This window comes from Sciurus carolinensis, chromosome 15 (assembly GCF_902686445.1).
Source record: "Sciurus carolinensis chromosome 15, mSciCar1.2, whole genome shotgun sequence".
Lineage (NCBI taxonomy): Eukaryota > Metazoa > Chordata > Mammalia > Rodentia > Sciuridae > Sciurus > Sciurus carolinensis.
This window is the reverse complement of record NC_062227.1, coordinates 58208205-58230777: the sequence shown is the minus strand read 5'-3', so window position 1 is coordinate 58230777 and position 22573 is coordinate 58208205. Positions and strand designations below refer to the sequence as shown.

Genomic DNA, 22573 nt, shown 5'->3' with positions numbered 1-22573 from the left:
GTTTATCAGCTGAGAAGACCAATTACTTAATTTTTTAATTTCATACAAATAAAGATATGAGTGGGATCTTATAGTTATTCCATATCAGGATCTAGAATTACCGTTAAGTAACATATTCCTTAAAATTGAAATGTACTAAATGTCCCCCATAAGTTTAGAAACAAACAAAAATCCTTGAAAAGTCAAACAGAAAGTTCCTTTTAGAAACCTAATCCAAAAAAGGAAGTCTGATAAACATGTGGTATGAAAAAACTCATTATTATCAACTAACTGTAACTGTGGTTACACTTTAGCAAGTAAAGCTAGACTCTAACTGAAAAAGCACAATCACTTTCCATACAAACTAGGGAATGCTAGTAGCATTAAAAAAAATATTAAGAAACTAGGGAATGTTCTGTTGCATTAAAAAAAGAAGACAAAGAAACAAACTGAATTATAATATTCATAATGTCAATTTTCTACCTAGAAAGTCCCCATCTGGTTTTGGGCTACTGTTTTTGGGTTTACTTTTTATCTCTAGCAAAACAACCCCTTACTCTCTGTGAATTAACACTATTCCAGAATTTTACAGTCCAATGAACTCTGATATTAGGTCTCTTCTTAGAGCAGTCAATTATAATCCACAAAGACATTCCCCTTTCCATTAAGAACCAGCATCACTTCCCTTATCTTTTCCCATCTTTTGCTCTTTGAAAAAAACCTATTACATATACATTTCACTTAGTTATGTGGATTTTTTTTTTTACTTAATAAGTGAAACTATTTCAAAGCAGTAAGAATAATCCATTGTTCAAGTTTCTATATACAACCTCTTAAAAAAGCATTTTCATGCATCAAAAGGAAGACGTTGATTTTTTTAAGAGCCATTAATTCCACTCCAAAGTTTCTCTTTAGAAAATTCCATGGAAATAAAAAGATAATCAAAACAATGCTTAACACATCATCATGTATCAGCAAAAAATTGGACCTAACCATTCATCATTAATTATAAAAATAAGACAAAGAAACCAATGTGGCATAAAGTGACTATGTCCACATTTAGTCAGCTTTTTATTATACCCTTCAACAAAGTCTGCAATTTTCTTCATATAGATCCTAACATCTCTATTTAATTCCTGAACATTTTATAATTTTTCTTGTTACAGTGATTGAGATCTTTTTGCTGATCCTGCATATAAGGACAAAAGTACTGACTGGAGGCTATAACCGGTCAACCTGCTATTCACTGCTTGTTTTTCAGTTGACCCTGAAAAGGCTTAATGGGCAATCATAACGTTCCCTTAAATAGTTAGGCCTTCCAAATTCTTCTCGCCTCAATATGGTAGCTCAACTTTCCTAAGTGTAAGTTTAAAACCTCTACAGGTCTATGGATCTTTTTAATCAAATAACCTAAAATATGTATTTCTTAGGTAAAACTGAAGGTAACAACAAGGATAGAGTCTGCATCATGTTTTTGCCAAGAGAAAAAAAGGAAGTTACAAAACACTATTGTATGCTGTGGTCATACACGTTTTAAAAAATCATGCACTGTAAGTAAAAAAGCAAGGTCTAGAACAGTGTGTACAGTATGCTTTTTGTGTAAGAAAGGAGGGAAATAATCCATGTATATTTGCATAAAGAAACCCTAGAAGGAAACACCAGAAACTAATAAAAGTGATTACCTGAGGTAGGGGGGAATGGGGGCAGGGGTGGGAGCACTTCTTTTCACTGTATACCTTTTTATAGTATTTTGATATATGGACCATGTATTGCCTATTCAAAAAAATAAAATTAAAAAAACATATAGTATATATTTTTTAAAGTCCAGAAAAACAGACACCAAACTGTTAAGTATTTCTCTTTATGGGCTAGCAGTCGATAAGTTCACTCATTGAAAAAAAATTTTTTTTTTTTTTTTTTTTTGTGATGGTCAAGATCAATTTATTCATTCAATAAATAGTCACCAACCCACTACTATGTATCAGAATTATTTTTTTTAACTTTTATTTATTTATGTATTTTCATTAACTTTTTTGGACCGTGATAAATATTTTTTAAAAAATTATTTTCATACATGTATATAGGGTAATAATGTCTTTCTCAATCTACCATCCTTCCCATCCCCACCCGCCTCACCCCTCTGCTCACTTGCCTCTGTACAATCCAAGTTTCATTCTTCCCTACCCATCCCCAACTATGGATCAGCAACCGCTTATCAGAGAAAACATTCAGTCTTTGGTTTTTAGGGATTGGCTTATTTAACATAGCAGGATACTCTCCAGCTCCATCCATTTGAAAAAATATTTATTGAGCACCTATGTTCCAGGTACTATTCTAGCACTTAGGATATAGCTATAAACAAAACAAATATCCCTGACTTCATGGAGCTTACAATCTTTTGTAATATTTTTTATCTAATATTTTGTAATATCTAATAGCAAGCACATCATACTCCAACTCCTCCTTTCTAATACTGTGTCACATCCTTGACCTCTCTGGGCACCAATCTCTTTTTCTAGTAGAGTGTTAGATAATCCCACCTACCAAGTTGGAGCATTGTGAGAATGATAACACAATATTCATAAATCACTGAGCTCAGTACCTGACACACAAGTACTCAGTATTTGCTATTATTATTCTATCATGTATAAGCATTTTTAGAATGCTTGTACATATACGGTAACTACAAAATGTTCTATGAGGGGTAAAGAATGTACTATCTTTAAATGAAGCCAGTGGACTTGCCCTAGGTCTCTTATCTTTACCACTGTCAGCAGGCCGGCCACAACACTTGTACGATGTTACAGTCAACTCTATGACTTATTCTTTTTTCCACCAGATTATGAACACTCTGAGTGGAGAAAACAAGGCTTATTTAACTTAGTGTCCCTGGAATCTAACACAGTACCAGGCAATACATGCTCATTAAATATTTGTAAATGAAAACATAGGTCAATATGGTCATGAAAGAGATGAGACAGGCTAAGAGATTACCACACGACCACAACTAATAAGTGAAAGAACTGTTCCACTTTCTCAACTTTTAATTACCTGGTCTTGTATTATTTCTTTATCCAAAACTAGAATGAGCTGACAGACATGTGTTTTTCTGAGAAATACTGTTTTCTTTGGAAATAAGCCACTCAAGACAGCCTTCACAGACCACTAGAGGGCTCCACAAGGCTGAATAAACCTTAGAGTCACTTAAAAAAATAAAAAAGGCCATCAACCTACACAATCCCATCAATAACAAGTAACTCAGAACAGCATTAATATTAGGATAGAGAAGACTGAAAAAGCTTAAGAATTTTAACCCCCTCACAACCACACCCAATGGGATATTCTATACTTATCACTGCAGTCTCCTAATCTCTCATGTGCACTGAGCTAATTGCTTTAATTCTCCAAAAACATTGATGGAGAAGGGGAAGATCTGATGGACATTCACTATCAAAGAAAAGAATTGACATGATAACATCTATGTGGCATTCCCAGACCAAGCCACAGCTCCCATTACCAACCCACACTTCTCAGAAATCTGTATGGCATTAGCAATGGTGCACCACAAGACACTAGAGTCTTCCTCTCTTATTAGTGACATGGAAGAAAAGTGAAGAATAACAAGGAGGCTTACAAAATCTTCCCAAATTTTAAGGTCACGTGATATTTCTCACCTATCACTAAGATTTTGTAACAAAAGAGGTTCCAAGCGACTAGCCTCCAGAACAACAGCACACCTTCTAAGATGAAGGTGACTCTTAATTGGAGCTTCCCTGCAAATTAATTAATTATTAAAAGGTTTTAGTTCATTAACAAGTTCTAAGTAACAGAGCTAAAGATACATCCATTCATATCAACACTTTAAAAAAAAAAAAGCACTCAAACTGGATTTCTTTTCATCACCTTGAGGCATTTTTTTCTTTCTTAAATCAGGATTAGATCACCTGTAATTAGCATATACTTTATAATAGCCTTGTTTTAGTTACTCAAAATGTAACAAAATTGAAGAAAAAACCACTAGTATGTATAATTTTAAATCATTCTTAACATTTGATCATTCATAAAAGTTACGATAAAATGAAGAAAAACTAAGATACTGGTATTTTTAAAGGATATGTAACACATAACTCCCAATTATCACAAATTACAGGTATAGATTTACACCCATTTAAAATGGTTCTATAAATTTTCTACCAAAATAGTCGCTTTTTACCAATTCAAAACATATTAAATTGTGTATTAATATTTTTGGTGCCACTTCAAATCCAAAGAGCCAATAGCCAATTTAAATCCAGTTGTTTTTCTTTAAACAAACACTCATACATACCAAAAAAATCTCTATTTCCAAAGTAGTTATTTTTTTTTCTTGTTAATGTTACTGGCACCTATACAAACTACTTCTACATGAATCAAAAAAAAAGAGCAGATAGGCAAAAAGAAAAGTTACAAGAAACAGATTACCTACCATTACTCTGCAGTGTTAATCCTGAGAGATCTTTATTTTTTAAAGGGGAAAAAATAAAATGAACATTAATCATTACCATGCAGAAATGTTCCATTATATTTAAATTACAGAATGTAAATTTAAGCCAGAGATTACAAAACTTTATAAACCATTTCAGTTTAATTCAGGAAGTTGCATAAATGATATCTAATAATATGTAAACTAATCATATCTATAATGCTATCTATTTTTCAAAGCCAATGTACGAAGTGGGCAAAATATGAATTATACTTAGTTTTAGCACTCAAAACACAAGTTTTGTTCCCAAGTTCAAAATTAAATATTTATACTTCATTAAAAATGTCTGATTCTTTAACCTTAAAAGTTCTCGGTAATCCCCAAATACTTAATTTAACTTAGAAGAACTATGACACTATTGGGGTCTTTTCCCTTTATGCACCTAAGGATAAAAATAAAGTCTACTTACCAATTCCAGGTGATACAACTCGTTCATAGTGATATGGATTCACACAAACACTATCACATTTTAAGTCAAATGCATACTGACAATATTTAACATGCTTTAATTCATTTTTGTGAAGATCTGGCCACCTCCACAGACGGGCATAGATCACATGAGGAAATCCTTTCCGACCAGCCACCTGAGGAAAATAAACATAGATCACATGAGGAAATCCTTTCCGACCAGCCACCTGAGGAAAATAAACAATCATTTATTAAGCATCGGTTATATATTAAGTATCAGTTGTGTGCCTCACATTATATAAGGGACTTTACAGATGTTCTCATTTAATCTTCAAAATCCCACAAAGTCAGCATTACTGTAAAATACACATATGGTGTTGTCCATTTCCTGGCACACAACTCCTAAAATCTTGGAATCTTCAAAGTGATGGGTTTAGTAAGCTAATGAGTTGGCTGATGACTGGAAGACCCTAGGTAGCTGCAGGATGGAGGCTGTTCACTAGAAAGACCAAGGCAAGATAAGAGGTCTGGTACTTCAGCCCCACTCCTCAACCTTGGGGAAGGGGAAAAGAACTATAAGTAGAGTTGATGACCAAGAGACCAATGATTATAATCAGTCATATCGAAGTAATGGAGCCTCCATTTAAAAAAAAAAAAAAAAAAAAAGAATAGGGTTGAGAGACCTGAACACGTGGAGGTTCCTGAAGGGTGTTAGGCCTGGAGAAAGCTTAGAAGCTTACCTCACCTTATGCATCTCTTCATCTGCATCCTTTGTAATATCCTTCACACAAATCAGTAAATGTGTTTCCCTAAGTTCTGTGAACCACTCAAAGCAAATTAATCAAACCCTAAGAAGGGGCTGTGGGAACCTGAGTTATAACTGGTTGGGTCAGAAGCACAAATTAAACTGAGGTTTGTGACTGCCTCTAAAGTTGTGGGGTGGGGGGAGCAAGTCTTGGTAACTGAATACTCACTACGGGTCTAACACTATCTCCAGACAACAGTGTAAAAATTAAACTGAATTACAGAACACCCAGCTGGTGTCCCCTGCAGAATTAATTGCTTGTTTGCTTACTGGTATAAAGAAACCTTCATACCTTTTTGGGTCACAGAAGTGAATAGGTATTGTGAGCAGGAGTAGGAAAACCTGAGTCTGAGCAGTTTTTCCCCCTATATTCAGAATATCATAAACCTCATTTCATAAATGAGAAAAGTCATGGTCATACATCAGAGTCAGAACTTAACTCTATGTATAATTTTAAGGTTTGTATTCAGATTTTTAAAATGCAAAAAGTATGCTAGGTGCGATGGCACATGCCTGCAACCCAAGCAATTTGAGAATCTGAGACAGGAGAATCACAAGTTTCAGTCAGCCTCGGCAGTTTAACAAGACCCTGTCTTAAAATAAAAAAATAAAAAGGGCAAGAGATATAGCTCACTGGTAGAGTGCCTCTGGGTTCAATCCCCAGTACCACAATAATAAAATAAAATATAAAAGTACAAATGTGTTAGAGAAACTATGAATAAAACCTACAACTAAAATTTTTAAATCTAACAACATAAGATTTTTATAAATTTCTTGAAGTATAGATTCTTCAGTTCTACATGAAAAATGTGACCAGTGCAATAATAATCATTGAAACACGATATCATATCTCTAAATGATAAAAAGATCAAGTATAATTCAGATTTTTTATTATGTATACAATACCCAAAAAGGTTATAAGGATGAATACCAGAGTGCTAAAGGCAGTTCTCTCACAGTATGGGATTTCTTCTGCCTTTTAATTTTACTTTCCAAATTTTCTCCAGTGCAGGCCATTTAGCCCATCTCGTAGAGTCCCTGCCTCTCATGCTGGAGGCCCGGGTTCGAGTCCCCAGCACTCTGCGGTTGTGGAAATTACAAATTTTCTTCACTGAACTATTTTTGAGTAAGAATAGTTAAAAAACTTTTAAAATATACCGTTCATATATTCTTCCATACATTCCCATAATCCATGCATACTGGTACAGAATGTAAAGTATCTAAAGAAATGGACCTCACATTAAATTACCCTATAGTAACTATAAGAGAAAACAAGAATGTTTTTAATCTACCACCACAGAAGACAGAAAAACTCTAAGACTAACCTGAAGTCTTCCATCCAATGTTCTCTGTATTGTAACGCACTTGCTAGGATGAGCTCCATTTGTAGTTATAGCTGTTATTAAGGAATCCAATTCATCTTTCTTCTCCTTCAGCTTCTTTACCAAACTTTCAATTGCTCTTTTTGCAAATGTTTCACTTTCTCCACCTTGTCTATGGCACATCAAACTATGTACAATGCTCAGGCAGGCATCATTACTTGTTGGTGTATTCGTAATAGACATATTGTCCATTTGTTCAAGTTTTTTCTTTTAAATCAAATCTCTCTCCAATATCTGGAGCAATTTTGATCTTTTGGAGGCAATGGGAAACAATGGCTAACGTTGCAAGGAAAATTGTTAGACATCTGGTGTTCAGGATAACCTAAAAAAATAAATAGAGAGAGACCTAAGAATACTTCTCAAAAGGTAGATTCGGTTATTTGGGAAAAGACAGAACTGCTATAGTTAAGTCAAAGACAATGCACAGAATTAAATATTGAAGCTAAGAGTTTTAAATAGCTTAATTAAAATGTTGCTGACAGTAATTAAAATGTTTTTGACATTCCAAAACATTATAGTTACGCCTTCTCATTAGTATAAAGTCATGCTTAATCAAGTCTAGATACATGTTCTTCCATGCAGCTATGCCTCCAACCCCCTAAAATAAAACCTCGACTTAGTTATTTCTGTCTCCTTTCTATTCTCCCTGTCACTGTTAGTTTTGAGTCATCTTAGAATTTTTATTATCACTTGGTATTTAATATTTGCTTCCCTCTAATGTAACTTCTTTTAACAAATGCCTGTCTCCTCAACTCATAAGCCTCATATAGAGAAGCAACTTTTCATATTACTTTGAATACTTACCACTTACCCATAATCGACAAATAAATTTTGAAGGCACTATTGCCAGATAATCAAAGATTACTTGCATGGGGAGTTTTGGAGTCAAGAGATCTGGATTAAGATACTAGTTTTCACACTGAGGAGTCAGACAAATGAAGCTACTTAAACTCTGAATCTGGAGTATACAGAGCTCAAAGGAGAAAAGTCTGTGTAAAGTTACCACACAAAGTGTTCAGCAGAAAGTACCTATGGCTTATCACATACTAAGTAAGTTTACTTTGCTTTAAAAGATTACCCTAAAACACATTATGCACTTTGTTTTCTTATTAAAATTTATCAAAGAAAATGTAGGAAGGTAATGACAGAAGTAAACCACTAATCCAGGACAACGCAAAGGCATGGTAGAGGCAGGCAAATTACATAAATGAATAAAATGTGCCAGCTGTAAAGACAAAGTATTGAGCAATATAAGTGTATGCCCATCTGAAGTGGATAGTGCCACTTTAGCACTTAAGACTGTTAGCCTACTGCTGCTAGATCTTCAAATGAAAGAGAAACCAAAAAAATTCCCATTAAGTATATGAAATCTCACTTTCAAGTAATAGTAATTTATCATGGGGAAAAGGAGGGAAAGGAAGCAAAAGAAACCACCATGTATGCCAAACAAAACACAATTTCAACTCGAATCTCACCCAAGAAAATGACCAGTTTGAAACGTGAAAGACCAACTCACTACAATTTTAATTTCTAGATTGCAGAGTCTAGTGGACAGGAACTGTAACTTGTCTTTATCACTATATGCCCAATTCCTAGGACAGGTAAATGCTCCATGTTGTCCAATGAATGCATCTCTGTATGTGCTTTCAGATGCTTGCTCATGCTTTTGGGGGTGGAGGGATTACTGGGGAGTGAACCCAGGGCCTCCAGAATGCTGGTTAGGCAAATCCTCTACCACTGATCTACCCTTTTTATTTTATTTTGAGACAAGCTCTTTTTGAGTGGCCCAGGCTGGCTTCAAACTTGTGATCCTCCTGCCTCAGCCTTCCAAGTAGCTAGGAAGTACGTACCACCACCCTCAGCCAGCTATTTCTTTTGCCTAAAATATCTAGCCCCATTTTATCCCAGTAAAGTCCCAGTCATCCTTCAAAGTGCAGCTTGTTTAAATTTCTCCAAGAATTTTTCCTTACACATGGTCTCCTCTCCTCTCAATCCCAGAAAATTACTTACTTTTCTGGTATTTTCACTATGTATGTATTCCTTGCTGTGTTATCTAACCCCTCAACTTTAAAACATACCCTGTTACAGCTTAACACGTATTATAATTATTTGATTGTCTTTTTTTATTATGTCTTACAAATCTAGCAGCTCAAAATAAATTCTCATCTTAGAAATTTCTAACCACAGACATAGTACCTGACATAAAAGGCAAGTGTTTGTAAATTGACTATATCATTTTTATTCTGTGGAATTTTCTGAAAATAATTTTTGAAGGTTGAAAATATTTTTATTGAACTCATTTTATATTATGCTCCAAAATATTTGTACCAATTTATAACATAACTAAAGTGTTTCAAAGTATAAATTACTTCACCACAACCTCACCATCAAATGTCACCACTTCTAAAATTTATTCTATTTGGGGGCTTAATGGTATTGTAAAAGTTCGCTTTAATTACAAGTTTCTTTTCAACACAAATGAAAATACCCTTGTTTTCTTAAACACAGCTGTCTCACATATGATTTCATTACACTCCCTACTTGAAACATATTTTAAAACTTCTTTATACAAAAAAAATAATACCAGCAAGGATGTGAAGATGTATCTCTGCATTACAATTCTGGATTATGGCAGAAATAGGCACAATACTGTTATAAATAAAATTATATGTTTCAATGAAAGCTCTAGCAGCATGACTGGATGTGTTATCTCTCTTAATTGTCATTATATCATCTATAAAATGGGAACAAAATCTGCCCTGCTCACTTTACAGACTTACTTTGGTAATCAAATGCAACATAAAAGCAATCTCAGAACCATAAACTGACCAACTCGACAAATACTGTATCTATTATGTGCAAAGCACCACAGACATGAAGATAAGTAAACAAAATCAGAGTGGTAACTAACTGTATCAGATCAATATCCCATTTTTGTAACAAATTATTTATACCACCTCTTAGCTCTCTTAAAAGAAAATTCTAACTTACTTAACACATATTTCTAAAAATCTAACAATGTCATAACTGCAAGTTCAAAGATGAAAAGATCAATACACAACAAAATGTATATTTCAATTACGCAGGCATATCAACTAACTTACAATGTATAATAAAGAAATTAGAGGCTGTCAATGTAACTTAGTGGTAGAGAACATGAGTAGCGTGCCCAAAGCCCTGGATTCAATCCCCAGCATCACAAAAGAAAAAAGAAAAGCAGGAAGTTAAATGCTTGCATTTATATACAGAATCATAAATATGACAGCTATAAATTCAGACCTTCTAAGATAAATGTGCTTCATTGACAATTCAAATAATACAATGATATATTGGTGACACAAACTGTTCCAAATGGTGAACTTCTGATAAAAAGTTCCAAACAAAACAACTTTAATTAAGAAACTGAATTAAGAAATATTTAATTCCTAAAAACTTGAGTATATATTAAGATGGAACTGAGTTCTAAACTAATTTCCTCCTACATGAATTTCTGGGGCATTTTATTTATTTATTTATTTATTTATTTATTTATTTATTGCAGTGCTGGAGATCAAACCCAGGGCCTTGTGCTTGCAAGGCAAGCACTCTACAGACTGAGCTATCTCCCCAGCCATCTGGGGCATTTTAAAGGTTTGTGGGATGCAAGATGATTCTTCACTGTCTCCCCTGGACCCCACCCATGAAGTTCCTCTCACAAATTTACACAACTCCATTAAGAATTACTAATCCTGGCTGGGCATGGATCCTAGTAACTCAGGTTGAGAAAGGAAGACTGCAGGTTCAAGGACAGCCTCAGCAACTAAGCAAGATCCTGTCTCCACATTAAAAAAAAAATTTTTTTTTTTTAATTAAAAAAGGAATGAGGATGTAGTTCAGCAGTTAAGTGCCCCTGGGTTCAATCCCCATTACCAAAAAAGAAGAAAGGAATTACTGATCTTGGTCCAACACAGTGGCACAATACCTGTAATCCCAGCAATTTGAGGCTGAGGCAGAAGGGTGAAAATTCAAGGTCAGCTTTGACAACTATCTTGAAATTAAAGGTCTGGGGATGTAGTTCAGTAGTAAAGCATCACTGGGTTCAAACCCCAGTACCAAAAACAAAAGAATTACTGATCCTGGTTAGGAGGGAGGTATGCATATAATCCCGGGTACTCAAGAAAGCTGAGAATGGGTGATCATTCCTGGAGACCAGGAGTTAAGACCAGTATAAACAATAAAGTGAGAACCCATTTTTTTAAAAAGGCAGGCTACTGATAATGGGGATGGGATATCAATGGTAGAATGTGTCCTTTGCATGAAGACCTTGAGTTCAATCTTCACACACAAAAAATGAAAGAAAAATAAAAGCTTATCTAGAAAATCTAAATATATTTGCACCAAGTAATAAGTGCTAAAAGAGGCATGTAATTCAAACGATTTGCAACTATAAATGAGAAAGCATGAAAAGGTCATAGGTAAGCTAAGTCTTGTCATAATGTATTAGTCAGGATAGACCAGGCTATGTTGCAATTAAAACCAACCCCCAAATCATCAATAGTCTAAAACAAAGATTTATTTTCTGCTTATGCTATTTGTTCATCACAGATCACCTGGTAGCACTGTTCACTGTCCTTTCTTAGGGATTACACTGACAAAGGCTCCATCTCTACATATGAACTTAAATCGCAGGGGAAGGGATAAGGCAGCTCATGCACTATCTTTTAAAGACTAGGTATTACTTATGCTCAAATTTGACTGGTTAGTCAAATGGCCATGCCAGTAATTTTCAACTAGGGGCAACTCAATCCCTCAAGGGACATCTGGCAGTATCTGTAGATATTCTGAGAGTCACAACTGGAAGGGAGGAGTGAGAGATAGTACTAGTGGGCACCTAGTGGGTAACGACCAAGGTCACTACTAAACATCCTGCAATGCACAGGGCAGGCACACCCCACCACCACCAAAAAAATAATTACCCAGCCCAAAGTTGGCAACCCAAAGTCAATAGTGCCAAGATGAGAAACTTGGGGCCATGACTAATTTCAAGTGGAGGGGTTGGTGAGGGATACAAAGAAGTGCAATTCTAACATGTGCCAGAAGAAAGCCATCAGAATATTGGTTGACGAGTACTAATGACTACCACACGTGAATAAGAATTTGCCACACTAAAGGAAAATCATAGAGAAAAAGCAGAGAGGAAAAGAGTCAAACATTTTGTCAAGAATAGGTTCGTGTTTGGAAAGAAGAGGGTAACAGCATTAGATTTACAGAAGAAAGGAAACCAGTGACAACATGGAAAATAGCTTTGGAAAAAGAATCAGAAAAACAGGAGACAATGATGAGAAAAGTAATAAAGGCCTAGATCAAGGGCATGGACAGCAGAAACAAAGTGGAAAATCAATGATAAACTTCTAGGTAGAACAGATTGGATTCTTTAACCAACTGAATATTGAGGTAAAAGTGGGGGACATTAAAAAGATGACCCATTTCCTAGATAGGCTAACTAAATGATGATAAAAGAATATGTTTTTAAAGAGGACATGTAGCAACTTCAGTTTAGATATGCTGAATATGAAGAGCTCAGTGGCGAAGTTAGGCCTATTTGAAAGTCACTAACATATAAAACAGAAAATAAAGTCACTAACATATAAAACAGAAAATAAAGACAAAATCATAAGGGTTAATAGGGTCAAGCCAGCAAAGAGGAAGAGGTTTGTTCTTTTATCTATATTGGTATTAATTGTAAACGTCACTTGTTGGCCACAGGTATAAAAACCAATTTATGAACTAGGAAGTCAGATAATCAAACTCATTAAGACACTCTTCTAAAATTAAACAGGCAGAATACAGGTCTGAGAGGCTCTCGTGTAAAATTCATAAATTTTAGTTAATGAATGATGACATGTTCTCAAATGTTAGTCTCCTTTTGAACTGACTACATAATTTATGTCAAACATTATATTTTAGAAGTCAGAAGGATTTTACTCAGTGATGAAGAAACTACTTAGTATAGGAATATTTGAGAAAAGTGCTTAAGAGTTTTTAAGAAGAAAAAAAAAAGTAAGGTCCTGCCTGGTAAAATATCGCTAGGAAAAAATTTTAAGCATAGGCTTTACAAGCAGAGAAAAAAAAGTTGTTCAAGATAGTTCAACTATCTACAGCACAAGTTACAGCCTAGATTCTAGACAACTGAGATTCACCAAATGGAGGGCAGTTAAGAACCTCCAAGAGCACAAAGGATTAATAATATAATCAAAGCAATCAAAAAAATTTTTGTGGCAACTTTAAAGATAAACTACAAGGGATAAATTGAGAAGTATGCTTTTTAAGTATTTTTTTAAATAATCTTATTTAAAAATTAACACTTTAATAAATTAGAAGTTGCTAAAAGAAGAATCAACAAAGTACTATAGTTGACATCTGTTTTTGTCTGCCAGCATATTTCCTCTTTTGTAATAATAATCTGATTTTCCAAGAATCTCCCCATCTTGACAGGTGGGATAATTCCCAGCCAGACTATCCAGAGCTGATTCTTGATCACACAGTTGTCCTAGAGATGGAAAAGAACCCCAAGTGAAATGGCACAGCTCAAGAATCACTAACATTCCTAATCAGTATTCTAGTCAACATAGAACTATTATTATTATTATTATATTTTTAGTACCATTACTTTAAAACAGCACCTGTCAAACTCAAATCTAGGATCCCTTTATTTACATTTGTAATTTGTGAGGATCCAAATTAGTTATTGTTTACATAAACTACATTGCTATTTATCATATTACAAATTAAAACAAAATTTTAGGTATTAATTTTGTAGTTTACTTAAAATAAACCCATTACATGTTAATACAAAAAAATTTTATGAAAAATCATTTCTAAAACAAAAAAATAGTAATAACAGTGACACTGTCTTACGTCTTTGCAAATCTCTTTAATGTCTAACATAATTGAAGACAGCTGGATTCTCTTATCTGCTTCAGCATTCAATCTGCTGTGATGTTAGTTTGGTTAAAGTATATAAACAAAATGTGCCTCACACAGCTATGTAATCAGAAACAACAGGAATACTTTATTAGTTTTACAAGGCACTAATCTAGTCTACAAACTTCATTTCTACAAATAACCAAAAAAGAAAGTGAAACATATTACAATATAATGTATATATTCAACTAAAATGATTACAAAGAAATTGTGTCATTTTCTTTACAATTGGTCAGCCACTTCCTTTCAATATCTATACACAAAAAATTCTTCCATCAACTAATTTTAGCAGAGGATATCTATGACACAAATGCATTTAGTGTGGTTGTGTTCAATGATTCTTTGCTTAGTTTGGTTCATTTAGTACTACTATCATCCTTTCAGTCAAACAATTGTTACACCACTCAGCCATCTATTGTTATCAAATGCTCTAAAATTCACCAGCAAGTATCACTGCTAAATATCCTGAATTCGATTTTACATTTAAAAATACATTTTTACCTGAAAAAGACCTGAACTGGCCAGGCATGGTGGTGCACACTTGTAATCCCAGCAACTTGGGAGGCTGAGGCAGGAGAATCCCAAATTCAAAGCCAGCCTCAGCAACTTAGCAAGACCCTGTCTCAAATAAAAACATAAAAAGGGCTGGGGATGTGGCTCAATGGTTAAGTACCCCTGGGCTCAATCCCCAGTACCAAGAAGGGGAAGGAAAAAAAAAAAAAAAAAAGACCTGAATTGCACATATTCATTCATAGTTGAGCAACTTTCTCAGTGTTTAAGCCCTGAGAGCAAAAGTTGAATCAATGCAACCTGCCTCTCAGGAACCAGTGAAGACACCAGTTAACTTGTGTCTAGACGACTTTATGATTTCCATATAGATTAACTTCCTAGGAAGACCAAATTCCAACAGGAGTAAGATGTTAATTTAGGGAACTGAAGTTCTTTTTTTTTTTTCTTTCTTCCAATAAAAGGAGCACAAATAAGCACTTTATGGTATTTTAAAAGATCACCAAATTCCTATTTAAAGTAATGACAATACGGAACCTCATATCATGGAAAAGGCAGTGTTGCTACCAGACAGTTCAAATGAATCGAAAATGATGCAAGAAAAAGGGGATAGGGGAAGGAGAGGAGGAAAGGAAGGCAGTGAGAGACTTGAAGCAAAACAAACCTGGCAACACCTTCAAAAAGCAAGCTACAGGCTGGGGTTATAGCTCAGTGGTAGGGAACATGCCTAGCATGTGTCAGGTACTGGGTTCTTCTCAGCACTGCATATAAATAAATAAATATCCACCGAAAAAGAAAAAAAAAAAAAGCTAGATGCATGGTGCAAATATCACTTTACTAAAGAATGTAAAGTTAACGCAAGTGAAACAGTTCAAAAGAAAACATTAGAGAACGCTAATGGCTCAACTGCTGCAGTGCTCTTACCTGGCTGTACCCAAGTCCAACTGAATCAAAATTTCTAGGAGAAGAATCTAGGCATCGGTGGTGGTCTATAAAGCTCTCCAAGAAATCTCAATGTGCAGCCAAGATTGAAAGTCACTGCCCTAAACCTTGGGGTTTAAAAAGCAATAAAAAGGGCTGGGGAGATAGCTCAGTTGGTAGAGCGCTTGTCTGGCAAGCATAAGGCACTGAGTTCGATCCCCAGTACCCAAAAAAAAAAAAAAAAAAGCAATAAAAAAAGGGCTGGGGACATAGCTCAGTGGTAGAGCACTTGCCTAGCATGTATGAGGACCTGGGTTATATGCCTAGCGTTGGGTTATCACCAACTTTAAATTGATTAAGATACAACAATAGACCATCTTTACCATCAGTCTATGGTAGTTACCTGTCATCTAACCTATAATTTGCTGCACCAAGTTACCAAGACTTAAATTATAAGAACCTTATGAATTATAAGAATCTGACCACATACCATCTTAGTTTTACATATGTAAGTACTACCCAAGCTTTCACCTTCCTGTTTAAAATTTTCTAGATGCCAATTACACCATGTAATAATGTCAAGGTGACACAACCTAAAATATCTTGTTCCTGAGAAACTGGAATTCAGTCATCACCAAAATACACATTTTTAAAATAAGAAAAAAATATGCAAAAATTCTACATCTAATTATTGTTTGGGATGTCATGATGCACGCAATATCATACTCAAAATAGCTCAAATAAATTATCTATATATATTTATCAACTTTGAATTTCTAATTTTAATTCTAAACAACTGAGTCTTAATAATTGACTGTTGGGCAAAAAGTCCTAAAAATTGGTAATTTAACAAAACTGTAATTTAACAAAACTGTACAAAATGATGTGTTATCCTGGCCTAACTCCTTTAATTTTCATTTAGCATACAATACAAATCAAAGAAACCATTTTAGTTCAACTAGTTTATACATGATTAAGGGTCACTTCCGAGTCACCATTCCTCATCACTTTATGCAAAACAAAACTCTACTGAACAACACAATCTTCTAAGGAAAAAAGAAATCCAAATATGTATAATGAGCACTGAAATGGGTACTATAACATGTTTAAAGAATCATTCACTCAGTCAGATGTGGTGGCACAAGCCTGTAATCCCAGCAACTCAGGAGGATGAAGAAGGAGGATCACAAATTCAAGGCCAGCCTCAACAATTTAGCAAAACCCTTTCTCAAAATAAAAAAGGACTGGTAATGCAGCTCAGTGGTAAAGCAATTCTGGGTTCAATCTCCAGTACCCAAAAAAAGAAAAAAAAAATTCAATCTAAAATCACAATTAAAAATGGAAAAAAAAAATGAATAAAATAGAAGTGAATAGGTAAAGTCTAAACAAAAGAAAGATAACAACATATGTTCTTATCAAAATAGGCGAAATATTTCGAAAAGACTATGCATTTTAAATATAATGAACCCTGGAAATTTTGTAGAGTTAATAGCCCTACTAGAGGTCCCAGAAATTCACAGTTCAATTAGAATAGTGTCTAAAAATGTCACTATAACATTGGCTCAATCAGAAATAAACTGGGGGGGGGGGGAGCTTCCAAATGGGGGAGCTGGAGTGTGGCTGGCCTGATGCTTACTTTTTTTTAGGGTGGGGGTACAGGGGGAGTCTGAGGGGTAATGCAGAAAAAGAAATTATACAGAGAAATACCTCATCTAAATGTAGCTTCAGTGAAGCACTGACTTTCAAAAAGAAGACTGGCTGCATCTTAGTGTAAGTAGAAATGCTTCAAGCAGCAAAGCCAACAAAAAAGGTCAATGGTCCATATAAAACTTATTCCAAAATATTTCAAAGTGACATTCTCAGTACAAATTTTCATTAATTCTAAAACAGATTTGCAGTTGTTTCTAACCTCAAGTTTTACATTGAAGGTACTTAGGAAAGCAGAGAAGTAGATTGCAAAAATGCCTCTTTAAAGCAAACTCACCCAAAAACCTTGAAAGCAAAGAAAAAGCCATTTCTATTAATAGATTCACAAAATGTTATGTCAATTTTTTCTAGAAAGGCTTTTAGTTTTAATTCCAATAACTTTAACCTACATAATTCGTCACACACAATGCTACAACAAATCATAAATTCATGGTCTCGCCTTTACATTTGTTCTGTAACAAACACATTCAAGGAAACAAAATCATAAAAGCATTATAAAAGAAACAATAAGGAGAAACCACATTTTTAAAATACTAATTACACTTTGGAATATCATGTACTAACCATAGCAGAACTTTACAATGGAAGTCCCTACCCAAAAAAAACTGCCCTTTATAACTTTGCACAGTACATGTCAACTGAAATATATAATCTATAGTCTTGGCACTGCATGGCAAAGGTAGTTCATGAAATCTATAACAAAGATTATTCAAAAACAGTGTTCTATATCCAATTACTTTATGAAAGTATGCATTCCTGAATTTTCAATTAAAACTACATTGTTGGGGCTGGGGAGATAGCTCAGTTGGTAGAGTGCTTGCCTTGTAAGCACAAGGCCCTGGGTTCGATCCCCAGCACCCAAAAAAACCAAAAAACTACATTGTTTCTGCCAGCAAAAAAGTACTGAACCTATTTCTTAAAACAAGGAATAATCAAGCTGCTACTGAGACCAAAAGGATGCTAAATCTCGCAAAAGCCAAAGGCTGTTAAAAATTAGCCAAGACTGCAGAATTCATTATCTTGTTATAGTTATACCTTTAAAAAAAAAAAAAAAAAAGCAAACTTGGCAATTCCACCTCAAACTATGGTCAAAAACTAAAGGCACTAAGAAACTGATTTTCGAAATGAATTAAAACTAAACGTGTCTTTAAAAAAAAAAAAAAAGTTTCCTAGGGTGGGCAGGGAGGTAATCAATCTTCAAGGAGGTTTTTTAAAGCCTCTCTACACCCGCAAAGGAACCGTTCTAGTTAACCATACACAGCCGAATCTTTGAAAATGTAGCTTGAGAAATCCTAACAGCCAACGCCCTCCATCCTACACCAATTTCACGCTCCATACATGTGGTCCTAACAATAAGATAACCTGCGTCATTTATTAGGAGACACTTTTTACTAGGGCCCGGAGGAGGTTCACTTAAGGTGCTAAGAATGTTTTCCTGCATGCCGCCGTCACCCACAATACCCAAAAAGTAAACAAATCAAAGCTAGAAATGTAAACTGGAAGGGCACAACCAGAAAGAGAAAGTAAGGAACAAAGAGAAAACAAAAATCTGCCTAAGGAAGGAAAAAATAAACCATTTACTACTTTCATGTAGAAATGAGGCAACAAACACTCCAACCGACCTAACGTGCTGCGCCAGGGCGACAGCGAAACTACTCAAGAACAACAAAGAGGAGCTGCCGCTGCCGCAGGAGTCCCCATTCGAGTGCAAATGGACAGTCCCACAAACTGCGAGCGGAGTTTGGGGCCGCCGGGCCAACCCCGGAACCCGAAGGGCTCGAGGCGCCGCGACCCACCTCCGCGGCCGCGCTCACGCGGCCGGCGGACCCACCGGGCCCGCGCGCTCCCCGCCGCCGCCGCCGCCCGGAGCCCGCCCCGGGGCGGGGAAGCCGCGGGCGGGGCGCGCGGGCCCGGCGGGGGAAGGGGAGGGGACATGGCGCGGTTACCTGGGCTCGGGCGCTGGCGAGGAGAGTTCACTCTCCCGCCGCTGCTCGTCCGCTGACGCGCCGCGCCCGTGGTTTCCCCCGGCGGCCCGGAGCGCTCCTCGACCCCCGCTCCGAGGCGTCCGGGGCAGGCCGCCCCTCCTCGGCGCCGCGCCGCTGCCCGCGCGGGCCGGGCCGCCTCGAGCTCCCGGGCCGCCCCGCGGCGGGGGGCCTCTCTCGTGAGCGCCCGACTCCCCTCACCCGCTCCCGCCCCCTGGGAGGCCGCGGAGCCGAGGGGAAGGTGGGAAGAGCCTCCTGAGAAGAGCGGGCGGGCGTGAACGCGGGCTCAGTCACCCGAGCCACTCCGTTACCGCAGCAGCGACGACGACCAGGGCCGTGTTGTTGCTGCCAACTTGTCGAGAAGACACTGAGCATGCGCGCGCGGAGACCACATCCGGGTAATTTCAGGGTTTGGCCCTTTTTCCCCGCAGCTCTCCTTTCTCCAGGCTGCCCCCGCCTCCCGCCCCGAGAGACTGGAGAGTTACTCTGCGCAGGCGCCCGCGGGGCAGCTGCGAGTCCCGGCCTGGGCCCGCCCTGGCCGAGCGCGCTGCGCTGCTTTAGGTGGACCGAGAGGCGGCTCCAGGGGTTGGTCACCAGAGCGTGGCATCTTTTTGCAAAATACCCAAGCCGCGCGAGAGACTTCGGCGTCCAGTAAGTTGCTTATGATGAGTGATCAGCAAGGCCTCTTGGGGTTTGGTTTTGTTTCGAAGACTGCGTGGACATAAGTTAGACATTAACAGCCAAGCACTAATCCCGGGTGGTCGTAGTGGTTTACTTTGGGAAGAAATTGGCGACCGGCTGAACCTTCTATCCCTTTCCACCAGCCGCGAATCACGAACTCCAACGGTGTATAAACTCGACAGATGCCCAGGACAGTGTCAAAGAATCACATTCAGAAACCTTGCACCGTGTCACGAAATGCGAATGGTTCTCGTTGGAAGCGACCTGGGAGACCTCCACATTTCCTATTAATTAGGTTACTGTTGGGTGGGGAAAGGCATAAACTCTGCTTTCCATCTTACCCTTCTCTTTATTTGTAGTTTTATAAGATACATGCATTTCTTTTGTAATTTAAAAAGTTCGGGATTGGGGGTGTAGTTAAGTGGTAGAGCGCTTGCTTAGCATGCCCAAAGACCTGAGTTGATTCTCAGCACTGCAAAAAAAAATAATAAATTTTAAAAAATTAAAAATTCCAGAAAACACACGAATTGTATGGGAGCTTTTATTTGTTTTTGTCTTCACCAAGCAAGGTATAAATCTATCTGGGTCCCTCCAAGATTAATTTAGACCGTTCTAAGTCGTATCTTAGATTGTGTTGCCAAAAATAACTATACACACACTCATACACACACACTACTTTTCACACACACCGCCACATTCCGTCATCTCCATCACAACCTGGGCTCGTTTCCCTGTTCTACCAGAAAGACGTATACTCTTCAAACTTGTGTTCTCTTACCCCTGGGGTTTATGAACACTTCAAGGGAATTCATTTCCAGATCGTCAACTATCACATGTACTATTTCCTAAAATTGCTCAACTTGAGAAGGCTGAGGGCACTGCATCTTTTAAAACTGTCCTCACACCTTACAAAAGAAAGTAAAAATTCTCACCTATCACTAAGGCGACCCAAGACTTTAAAACCTCCAGGGCAATCCAAAGGGACATTGCAAAAATTGATGTCTGTGCTGAGAAGCTAAATGACCTTAATGAATGTGTATTAAATTATTTTGAAAGTCTAGTGTCTCCAATTATTTGCTGTCAACAAAACTGAAGGAAAATCTGTCAGTTGACAGATTATTAAAAATGATTTGGTGATAAATCAAGATGTGATTCCTCCATAATATACCTCAGAAGGAGTTTTTAAAATCGGATAACATTGCTATCATTGAAATTCTTACATTCCATCTATATTTATCTATAGCCATATAACAATATTACCATGAATAAAAGAGTTTGAAAGAACACATATCTGTTGTCCCATAGTTTTTGTGGAGTCTAAGCAAGGCTTAGGTAGGTCCTCTGCAAATTGAGGCTCTGCTGAGGAAAATAATCTGCTCCCATGCTCATATAGTTGTTGACAGCATTTAGTTCTTCACAACGTAGCAACTTGTATCTTCAAAGTCAGCAAAGAGGATAGTTTGATCAGCACACTGGTTACCCCCCCCCCTTTTTTTTTTTTTTTCAAGGGACTTAACTCCTGGGCTCCAGCAGTTTCCTGCCTCAGCTACCTGAGCTGGGACTATAAACAGGAGCCACTGAATCTGGGTTGGTTACAGTCTTTTGTTATATAATCAGGCCCAAAGTAAATCACAGGTCTCATCTACACTCAAGGGGACAGGACCATACAAGGGTGTGAACATTAGGGGATAGGGATCATATAGGTCTACATTATAATCCGTCCACCACATCATCTTTTTACTTATGCAAATGATTTTTTCTACAAGTTCAGCCTCTTCTCCCAATTTCCCTTCAGGTTCCCTTCACCTTTTTATTTAAGGAAACCTGGATTTTCCCCCAAGATGCTGCTGTGCTTTCTGCTGCTCAGGTAGTGGCAACTGTGTTTTCAGCCTCTTAGCCTGCGCTTGGAGGTGAGGTAGATCTCTGCTCATCAACAATCCCCCTTCTCTTCCCTGCAAAAGAGCTTTAAATTTTGTTATCCAGGACTCCTATCAGTGCCCTCATTCCCCTTCCTTTTTTCACATCTGCTCCTTTCAGTTACTCTGGCGCTACTTCTGTCCTAACCTAGGGTAGTCATAACATGTACTTAGTTGCTCTTCCCAATACCTTGGTCTCTTGCTTCCTTGACTTCTCCAAGGATCTTGCCCTCTAGCCTAACTCAGTCACTCACTCCCTTGGTCATTGCCACGGGAGCCTTATCAAACTCTGTAGCTTCTTCACAATCACAGTTCCAAACATCTCACACTCTGGTCACCACCTCCTGTTTCCAGGTTACTCTCCATAATGCACCGGTCCTTCAGCCTTCACCTCTACTGCCTGCCATTCTTATCCATCTCAAATCCCTGGTCAATCATCCTAACAACTCTCGCACCTACCCTCAACTCCCTTTCTTCTTCCCTGTGTCATGGTTGCTTGGCAAAGCCACAATCCAGATTCAAGCTGACTCTCTATGGTATTACTCCACACCAGCTCTCATGGATCTGAATATGGCCAGAGAAACAATCAGATTGATTAGTTTCACTTTAATTTTATCACCATGAACCTTGAACCTTAGTGCCACCCAGCCATCCTACTGCCATTCTTTGTTCTTTCAAGATTTCTTATCTTCTCTGTCTTCTAACCTACACATCCTCCCCTCCATCCTCATTCTCAAAGAATAACCTTGCTTTCTATTTTATTGACAGCATTAAAGCAATGAGACAAAAACTATCACAAT

The 22573-nt window shown here is 37.2% G+C and overlaps 1 protein-coding gene across 3 annotated transcripts in view; it reads right to left on the bottom strand.

Annotated features, from left to right (window-relative positions):
- The window catches only part of Smad4 (SMAD family member 4), a 60092-nt gene extending 40494 nt beyond the window's left edge, over window positions 1-19598 (bottom strand). The window contains exons 1-4 of one of the 3 annotated variants that reach the window (XR_007105172.1): window positions 19141-19598; window positions 7040-7418; window positions 4911-5085; window positions 4445-4474 (exon numbers count right to left, since the gene is read on the bottom strand). Coding sequence is in view for 2 of the 3 variants with exons in the window: in XM_047526326.1 (XP_047382282.1) it covers window positions 4445-4474; window positions 4911-5085; window positions 7040-7288 (454 nt within the window). In the remaining variant the exon portion in view is untranslated. Of the gene's footprint in view, window positions 1-4444; window positions 4475-4910; window positions 5086-7039; window positions 7419-18816; window positions 18930-19140 lie in introns of those variants that run through there. The other 2 variants (XM_047526326.1, XM_047526327.1) reach the window with 2 other exon arrangements.
- Window positions 19599-22573: the final 2975 nt, after the last annotated feature.